The 10740-nt window shown below is 33.8% G+C and overlaps 1 protein-coding gene across 1 annotated transcript in view; it reads left to right on the forward strand.

The window, feature by feature from the left end:
- The first annotated feature begins 235 nt into the window (after positions 1 to 235).
- meis1a (Meis homeobox 1 a) overlaps positions 236 to 10740 on the forward strand; it is a 40497-nt gene continuing 29992 nt past the window's right edge. Inside the window, exons 1-6 of the mRNA XM_063010871.1 lie at positions 236 to 573; positions 2365 to 2540; positions 4602 to 4752; positions 4919 to 4969; positions 5061 to 5111; positions 5766 to 5912. Coding sequence (XP_062866941.1) covers positions 562 to 573; positions 2365 to 2540; positions 4602 to 4752; positions 4919 to 4969; positions 5061 to 5111; positions 5766 to 5912 — 588 coding nt within the window. The 5' untranslated portion in view covers positions 236 to 561. The remainder of the gene's footprint in view (positions 574 to 2364; positions 2541 to 4601; positions 4753 to 4918; positions 4970 to 5060; positions 5112 to 5765; positions 5913 to 10740) is intronic.

Consider the following 10740-nt stretch of genomic DNA (forward strand, 5'->3'; position numbering starts at 1 on the left):
GTGCGCTAAATTCGACCTAGCAGGTCTGACTACTATCAGGTTTTAAAAAATCTGGGTTTTAAAAGTGACATACATCAGAACAACACCATGTTTTTACCGACTTGCTGCTATTCTTGTACATAATGAAGTTACGTACTGCAACTTTAAGAACACCCCCCTCCTGCCCAACGCTCTCTCCTGTAAACTCACCAGCTCGAATCCTGAATTAAGAATACGCCACTTTCCATGGACTACATGTGGGTTTTATTCTAAAACAGCTGGAGCAGAATAAGCACGCAAACAAACTTATTCATCAATAAGCATCTTAATGATCGATTGCTGGATTGTTGCTGCCGATTAAAGGGGCACCGCTTTGGCATTTCATTTGCTGTCATCCTAACAAGAGTTTCATTATGGATTTACAACCTTGCGGTATTTGAGCAGTGCGTGATCTCTGTGCGGGAGCTAGGATCCCTGATGCAGTGTAAGCACCAGCAGCTTCTGGTTTTCGCCAAGCCGCCCTCGGCTCACCCAAAACCGGACACGGTGTGAACGAGGAGTCGGTGCCGCGGAAAGCTCCTCATGGCGCAACGGGTGCGTAAACAGAAAAACATTCGCTAAAAAGCTTATTTTTGTTTACTTAGAAAAGCAATTGACCTCTCTGTTAATTTGAATGAAATATTGAACCCAGATAAGTTTTGTTTTTTGACTAAAATAGAATCACTGGGACATCAGGTAACTGGGGGCCACACTGGAAACTTGTTTGTTTCTATTTCAGCTGATGTTACAAGTTCTGCAAGTAAATTTGTCATTCAGGGCCTCTACTGCCAATGTCTGCTTAACCAACAAAGCTTAGTTTAAAACAATTAATAACACAAATGTTCCTAATAAGTAAATGAAACACAAACCTTAATCAGACAGCTTTTACTAGAGTTTCCAAATTATTCGTACTGTTTAGGAACAAAATCTAAATTAATAAGCAAATATATTCAAACTTATCCCCAAAATATATATATATATATATATATATATATATATATATAAAAAACTCTTTTGCATAAAATGTGTAGCAGAAACTTCGGACGTGGCTGCTTTACATAACTTATTTGAATGTGCCAAACATGTCATATTTGCATAAATTAAAGCAAGACATTTATTTAAAAATGTAGACAAGTTATATTTTACATTGCCTGTAAATTAACCTCAGTATCTTTTGGTTAATATATTTGAATTAAATTTGTTTGTAATTTTAGAAGCATCTTTAGCATTAAAACACAAAGTAGTTATTATATATTATGTTTTTATTTAAAACACAAACTTTATTTAGCGCAACGTCGCATGAAAGTTTCTTAATATTTGTATCCACGACGGTTGCTTATTGTAAGATAATAATAAAAATTATAATATTATTATTATTAATAATAAAAATAATTTTAGTAGTAGTAGTATAACAACAGAAAATGATAATAATAATAATAACTTTAATGATAAAAATAGAAGTCTTGGACTGACAAATGATTCTTTTACTTGGTGTTACTGCAATTATTCTAGTTATCTATTGTCAGAAATTTGCAAATAGACATTCACTCTGATTTGTCTGTCAGCTTTTAAATGTGTGAAAGCTTTTTAAAAAGCTGACAATAGTTTTTCTAATATTCGTCTAAAATGAATAAAATAAGTTAACTGTATGTTGTATGTTTGTTTTTGTTTAGGCCCAAACTGCATGTTATTATTGGATAATATAAGTTTGAAAATGAATTATTCAATTTATTAATAATTTTACGAAAATTTCACGATGATAGGCTGTGTCATTTACAATGTATAACTGGAATACACAAAATGTATAATTAATGTATAAGTAATGTATTCAGTGATTTTTTGGGTGAACAGGACAAGGTAAAACTTTATTTTTTATATGAAATACATGAAATAACTGCCCAGTATATTTTTACTTACATATACTTACATATATACACATATTAATGTGAACAGTAAAATGTCCAAAAATGACCAAATAAAACTATATATATATATATATATATATATATATATATATATATATATATATATATATATATATATAGTTTAGATATAGTTATATATAAGTTTTATATATGTAGGTAAAAAAATTTTTTCGATTACGTGATATATTGGGTAAATTATTTGTATCTTTTTTACTTATTACTAATTGTAATTATTGTCATTTTAAATGTGTGTGTATGCACACTTAAAATACAGTTTAATTAAAAGCAGTGTAGGGCTTTTTTGTGTGTTTATTGCTGGTTTCAGATTTTACTTTCCATAAAGATTTTGTAATGGCTGAATATCTGTTTTGCGTGTCTGTGTGTGTGTGTGTGTGTGTGTGTGTGTGTGTGTGTGTGCCAGTACGAGGATCTGGTACACTACGGCCAGGACGGGCTCGGTTTAGCGGCTTCGGCGGGGTTCGGTCCCGTAGGCCCCGCACTGCATCACCCGCACCACCACTATCCTCCACTGGCGGTTCCCGCTGTGAGTCCCGCTGTTAACGACGCGCTTAAACGCGACAAAGACGCCATTTACGGGTGGGTGTCCCCATTTAAACCCCAAATAAAAACCAACACATCTATTACACCTATTATAGAGTTATTAGATCTCTAAAACAGCCTTTACACCAACAAAAAAAATTTTCTTGACATTTTACGTCAATTATGTTACGTTTTTCTTATATTTAATAAAATGGAAGATTAAAAATACAAAATAAAACTGCGTTTGTGTCATAATGATTTTAAACAGATATAGGTCCTGCATAAGCAAAGCCAGGTAAAAATCACTGTCTTAGCCTGGATCATTATCCGTTGACCTAGTTAGTAATTCACATAATCAATCGCTTAGATTAGTCCTAATTTAAACACCCACCAGCTAAAAATGTCCTTATGTTGAGCTTACTGAGTACAGCTATACTGAGGTCTGTTTCAGAGGAACAAACCAGGAACCGTTCAGATAGAACCTTTTGTTTAGACTCAATGACAACAAATGTATGCTTACATGTAGTAAAGCTATTTGCATGTTTATCAACCCAAAGTTGAAGCAAGTGAGACCAAAAAGTTGATATTTTCAAAAACTGAATATTATCAAGCACTGTAACCTCCAGTTTGTTCTTACTGAAAGTCAGTAATTGTTCTCTGTGGAGCTCTACAACAGAATGATAATTTCACAAACCCATTAAACCATGAGTCATAAAAATCTTTGGGGTTTTAAGGGGTGCAAACAACATTTGGAACAGCAGAATACTTCATATCATTCTGGTAGTTTCTACTCAGTAACCATCCTCTGAGAAATCCCTTTTCCTTAAGAGTTTGACATCAGCCCTTTGCATCCAACATTACTGTAGCTATTAACTGATCAGTGATCAGTGGTGTGTAATGTACATAAACCAAAAATGTAAAAGTAAGTCCAGCAGCACTCTGAACATATAGTAGGGATATATGCTTAATATAAACAATGTTTTTATGAAATGGCACAAAACATATATTAATTAAAATGACTACTTTTAAAATGTGAGGATGCCATTTGTTAGTAGTGGTATTACATTCACTATCACTTTAAGGTGCACTAAATTTTTTTGAGATTATATTGATGGGGCGAGGTGCTAATGCAGTTGCATGCTAAACCATTTAGGACATGTATGGCTTGATCTCAAGCGACATAGCTCAACATTAGTGCGCCATCTGTGGCAACTATGGTAATTTCTGAATCAATTATCATTTATAGTTTAGTAGGGCTAGAAGCAATGTCCCATCCCTAACGTCATTACTTATCTATTTTATATATTTGTAAAATTATACATAATTTATAGATAATCTAGTCATGTCTAGCCACTAACGTGGGTGTATATTTTCAGCATTTTAAGTGTTTTAAAAGATGAAAAACAAACGAACCTTATCAGAGTTAATTAACTGAGTTAATGCTGAATTAATGTTAGTGAATTATCAAAACCAATAGTTAAGCATTTGTTTAAGCATAATATATAGAAATTATATTGAAATATTAGAAATTGGAGTGTAAAAGTATATATATATATATATTTATATATATATCATACATACGTAGATATAGACTGTGTAACGACAGTAAAATGGTTAACTATTATTATATAATTATAATCATATAACAAAACATAAATGTGAATTAGAAGTAACTTTTTTAAATTGAAAATTAAACTGGTGGTTGTTCTGTTTGTTTTTAGTTAGTTTCTCGTTTTCGTTCAGTTTTATGTGATTTTTGCTTTCATTTTTTTCTGGTAACTACATTTATTTTGCTGTTATGCTACGTTTTTGCATAATTAAGCCTGATGTATAAACCGGTACTGTTTTTATTAAAATATACATATATACATTATTAAATCTGATGTATAAACAGGTACTGTTTTTATTAAAATATACATATATACATAATTAAGTCTGATGTATAAATCGGTATCGGTTTTTATTAATATATTTACACATAATGTATGAAGGAATATTTAATTGAAGCAAATGAGATGAGTCACCTTTTTCCTCTAACAGCGATATTAAACATATTATTATTATTATAGGTTGTTGTTGATGATGATGATGATGATGAAGATGATTTTTTCGTTGCAGACACCCGCTGTTTCCGCTGCTTGCGCTGGTGTTTGAGAAATGTGAATTAGCGACATGCACACCGAGAGAAAGCGGCCTCAGCCAAGGTCTGCCTGCTGATGTCTGTTCATCCGCCTCCTTCGACGAGGACATTAGCGTCTTTTCAAAACAGGTCCACATTCCTCCAGTCTGACTCTGTCCAGATTCAATTACAGCAACTATAAAATGTGTTGGAAATGACGCATGTCGATAGCGCGATGCTGAGCTGAATTCAAACGCATAGTTTGCGCGCCGTCCTTTTACTGTTGATATTTATTTTTATTTTTTTTTTATTTCAGATTAGGGCACAGAAGCCTTATTTTACACCCAACCCAGAGCTGGATAATCTGGTAAATTCCGTGCATTCCGTTTCTGCGCACATTACAAAAACTTGTATTTCAAAAAGTCAACTGATCAACTTGCGCGTTTTTTGTTTTATAGATGGTGCAGTCTATACAAGTGCTACGCTTTCATCTGCTAGAATTGGAAAAGGTATTTTTATTCGTATTTATGTTCTCATTATTAGTAACCGTTTCATCTTGGTCAGAATTACGGTGGGTCCGGCACTACTCGGAAACACTGATTGCAAACCAGGAACACACCTTGGCCCATGTTACCCATATATCGCAGGGCATCACGCGCGGGGAGACTTGAAAAACATGCCAAACCTTTAAACAGTGGCCAGAGGCCAGGATCGAGCCTAGGTCGCTAGGTATCATATTGTTGTCCTGCACCCGCTCCACCATTCACACTAGTCATATATTATTATTATTATTATTATTATTACATAAATAATGTACAGATTAATGTGATGATAGTGAGTAAAATGTGAAAGCTGTGATGTCAGTTCATGATCATATAGGATTTAAAAACTTTAATGTATAGATATAATCAGACAGCTTTAAAATGACAAATATTGCTTCCCAAGGGGAATGACAAATTATTCTTTCTCCCTTGGCTTCCTCAAAAAAAGTTAAATACTGCAGCTTTTTAACGACTGTCTAGGATGAACAAGCACTTTGTCCATGCTGTGTCCACGTCTTGTTGCTCCGAACCCACTGCAACTTGGACCTCGATTCAACTGTTACAGATGACGAATAAATGAATGGATGTATGAATGAAACTGACCGTGCCGTTTTTACACAGGTTCACGAGCTGTGTGATAATTTTTGTAACCGGTATATTAGCTGTCTGAAAGGAAAGATGCCCATGGATTTAGTGGTGGACGACAGAGAAGGATCTTCCAAATCTGACAGCGAGGAATTCACCCGAAGCTCCGGAGCAGCAGATCAGGTAGGTCTGATTATGTATTAGATTAAATTAGTGGGGTGGTGTGATGTGTTACTGCGTGTTTATACTGTGCGAAGCCTAAATATGTGGTTGTTTACCAGAACAGCTTGTAAAAAGTGCGTATGGGTCCGCCTGGCTTCACTACAACCCTGATTTAATTATCACTCATTAAATCTCAATTACGAGTTGCTTTATCTGATTTGCGTGCAGTTTAAAGGTCAGTGGAGCAGAATGCATTTGGTTTGCCTAATAAAAATTAGACTGTTGCGCGATTTAACAGCTCAAAATCGCCTCTGGATCGTTATTACCAGTCTGCGTGTGCGCAAACGCACGCAACAATTTAACTGCGCTCTATCTAACTGCAAACACTGATACTTGACATGGACCCGTGTGCAGAATAATCTCCCCCCAGCCCATACCCCCCCCCCCCCCCCCCATACAAAAGTGCCAAAAAATATGGATCGGACTGATTTCAAATGTGCATAGGAAGCTTGTAAAGCATGTTCCTTTAACTTTTGAAACCATCCAAATGTGTACATTTGCATATGTACAGATATAAGGGGCCCAATAAAGATGTTCGTGACCAAAACGCCAGACCCCCCCATGCTATAAACCTCAGTGTGGCCCATCCCCTCTGCTTTACAGCACTAACAGTATTTACGCCATACCATTGCATCTGTTATTCTGGGCTTAAAAATACCAACTTGTGTCCGGCATTTTGGATTTAAACCATAGTAGGTGATATATTGTACAATATTAATTAAAACCAAATTATTTAATCATTTGTGGGATGGTTCTATATACCATCCCACAAATGATTAAAAAATGTCCCACTTGCAACTTGGATTGCAGTTTTGAGTATGACCTTTACTGTAAACAATATAGTTTTAAACCATATGAGGTAATCCACCACCCAAAAAAACGATATTGACTAATAGATGATTTTTTATTTTGTTTGAATTTTATATAAATACAAATTTCAAATATATATATATATATATATATATATATATATATATATATATATATATATATATATATATATATATATATATACTGTATATATATATATTTTTTTATTTTTTTATTTTTATTTTATTTTATTTATTATATATATATATTTTTTTAAGCTGACTATTTAAAGGCCAATGACCCATGTTAATTTTTTTTTAGCTTTCAGCTTTAGGGTATGGCTGCATCTGTGTGGCACAAATTTACCCACAAAAGGTGTATAAAAGTATGCACAAAAATGTCAGCATGATACATGATCAAAAAAACAAACAAACATTTGAGTCCACAAATCAGCACAGAAAAGTCCCTTTTAAAAATAGACATAAAAATCTAAAGCAGCAACTGGCAATCAGTCTTACACATTGGTGTAGAGGAATTTTATCCCTCTCTTCACTGCAGAATTGCTTTAATTCAGCAACATGGAAATGTCTGTTTAAGGCCTTTCCCAAACCTTCTTTTTGTTTCTTTTAAGCCACTTAGAGATCTACTTGTTGTCTTGATTTGTAAACCAATTGCGCTTAAGTTTTGGATCATAGACTAATAACCGGATGTCTTTCTTCAGATTGTTCTAGTAAAAAGCAGAATTCTTAGCTCTATGAATTATAGCAAGTTTCCCAGGCCTGATGTAGTTGTTGTGAAATGCCTTTTTAAAACTTCTTGGTTTGCGAGATGTGAGATGAGCCTTTATTTTTTGTTTGCTTGGTTTTACCTTGTACCTTTCCTCACATTTTTGCCTTGACTCTTTCTAATGATGGAAACCCAAATGTTGAGATCTTATCTGGTCTAAGTTCTCCATGTGCTTTAGGAAATATTTTGTAGGCCAGATACTTGTATAAAAATATGGAAATATGGCTTTCTCCATTTAGAGGTAAAGTCCTTGACTTAGGTTCACTAGAGTCCTGAGATCTTAGAAATGGCTTTGTGAACTTTCTCAGACTGAAATATAGGTTTTCAGTGACTTTCTTTTTCATCTTTAACCGGAACTGGTTTAGATTGTGGCATAGTGTGCTGCTTGGAGACCTTTTAACCTGTTACACATTGATGGAAATGTTTCACTGAAGTGATGTTTAGAACCAACATGACTGCCAGTATTTAAGCCTGGGTGTGTCTCTTCTAATTCAACCCAATCTAATGAATGTGGTTTACTTGTTGATTGAGGAACTAATGGCCAGTTGGTGATGGACAACTTTTTTATTTAAGAAATGTAATGATTATTAAAACTGTATTGTATGACCCTCTAGGTTGTCTTTTGTCATATTTTAAATTTTGTTTAATCTGAAACAATTAAGAGAAACACAAGCACAAAAATAGGAACAGAAATATTTTTTTAATCAAGTTAGACAGTTTATTTAAAACGTTTTATATAAATAGTAAATATTAACAAAAATAATAATTTAATGAAAGATCTATTAAATCAGTAAAAAAACAGTGCAACAATATGATTGCGATATTTATAAAAATATATAAATATTATATATATATATATATATATATATATATATATATATATATATATATATATATATATACTGTATATATATATATATACAGTATATATATATATATGCCACCACTTAAAACAATGAACACAATTTGCTTTTTGCGAACCGTTAATTGTTTATAAGAGCGGGGTTTGTGGTAGTATCATTTTTACAACTTAATTTGTATGAAGAAAATAACCACATCTCCCTTAAAGAGGATCTGATGTCATTATGAGACATGAGAAACCAGTACGCTTATTCTAGTAAGTAAGCTTAATGTAATTCTGTAAAAATAGCCTTTAAATCCATTAAAGCACTAAGAAAGAATGCATTTAACATTTACAGGCTTTTATTGGAAATGACATACAGAAATCCATGCAAGCAATTGAGGGTTAAACTTGCTAAACGGGGCTCAACAGTGCCAACTTGGCGCTAGTGGAAATTGAACCAGCAACCTTTTGATTACTAGTCCAGTGATGTCCATAGATTTTTGACATTGATTTGTAGCAGATTCCTTCTCCATGACAGTTCTGGTCAGTTAGGTTTCAGAGTGGTAGGTTTCATATTATTGTCAGACAGGAGCAGCAGGGGAAGCACTTAATAAATCCATGTTTGTGTGTGTTTGTGTTTGCTGAGTATTTGTATCTAGCAGTTGTGTTTTGTTTTAGAACTGGGATTAATACATCCTGGTTTTGGTGAAGTGCTGGTACAGCCGTTGTTCTGACCAGTAAGGGATAATGAAATTATGTTGTTTCAAACGTAACCCACATATTTCCATTTCCATGTTCAATTTGCATAGAAGGGAAATGAGCTTGTGCCAAATCTACTCTCAGATTTGCCTGGATGCAGAGCCGTGACTAGATTTAAGGAAATCAGACCATGGCCCATCATTTTACATAAACAGTCTTCACTACACTGTGTTTAACATTAGCACCACAGCCGAATGTTGTTTATTAATCCTAACCACAAGTTTTTCTTTCTGAAAGTAGCATTGTGACTCCCAACAAGTTATAACCTGTATGTAAAACTTACAGAAATACAAAATTCTAAATACTACACAAAGCCCTGACTTTAGTTATATAACATTTGTTAAAAAAACAGCAGATTTTTGTGTTGTAAAAGAAAAAAAGAATCACTTGCAAATAAATAAATAAAAACATTATAATAAACTCTAATCTGTTGCATTACTATCATTATAGTCTTTAAATTCAGAGCAGGCCTAGTTTCAAACCCAGTGAATTCTGGTGCTTTCTTCTTTCTTTCTTTCTTTCTTTCTTTCTTCTTTCTTTCTTTCTTTCTTTCTTTCTTTCTTCTTTCTTTCTTCTTTCTTTCTTTCTTTCTTTCTTTCTTTCTTTCTTTCTTCTTTCTTTCTTATCTTTCTTCTTCTTTCTTCTTTCTTTCTTACTTTCTCTTTCTTTCTCTTTCTTCTTCTTTCTTTCTTTCTTCTTCTCTTTCTTGTCTGTGTTTAGCAGTGAAAGACATTTGGTTACTGTACATTTCTAAATCTGGAGTCCCACAATCCATATTTCCATTGCCAAGTTACCTGTACTATACTTAAGTATCAGTGAAAATCAATTTGTTGTTGCTACTGCTATTGTTTACAATTAAATTGTGTATTTGATCTCAGCATCTTGTGGAGAATTTTACCACAGCATTCTCTTAATTACAGTATTGTTAGTTTAGTATTAAAGGGTAAACAAAAAGTGACAAAAGGGTAAACAGAAGGGTAAACAAGTAAAAAAAAAGTCCTGCTGTGCCATTATGGGGCTGTGCTTTTCAGGTGCTGTTCCCAGGTATAGGACACTGTTGCTTTGTTTACGTTCATGGTCCTTTTTTGTGTTTTATATTTTATTTCCTTTTTTAAGGGGGTGGGTTTCCCCATATTCTACCAACTATAATTGTTGCACTTCTTTTTGCCACTTTTAGCTGCCTCTGCATTTGCCAAGGTTACAGTTGCCAGCTGCATCTTTTCACCTGCCAGAGAAAGCTGTGCACAAAGAGCTACACTATAAATGCCATCGCTAGTGCAGACCTTTTGACCAGATGAGAATGGTTGCAATAAAGACCATTCAGCATACTCCTTCCACAGGCAGAAGCAAGTACAGTATATCTTAATTGTTAAAAACTATTTACAAATTAGCTTATGCAGTTGCAAATTAGTAATTGTAAGAGTAATTGTGCAAGAAAAAAGAAAAGAGATCTTTAAGAGGCAAACAAAAGAAATGTAAATAAGAAATTTAATCTTGACAGCCTTGGCTATTTTCCCCTTAGTCACTGCATGTGCAGAGTTTGTCATGGTTTTATATCTGTTTGGTTTCCTCTATCTGTCTCGCGTGTGT

The sequence above is a fragment of the Trichomycterus rosablanca genome, chromosome 15 (assembly GCF_030014385.1).
Source record: "Trichomycterus rosablanca isolate fTriRos1 chromosome 15, fTriRos1.hap1, whole genome shotgun sequence".
Lineage (NCBI taxonomy): Eukaryota > Metazoa > Chordata > Actinopteri > Siluriformes > Trichomycteridae > Trichomycterus > Trichomycterus rosablanca.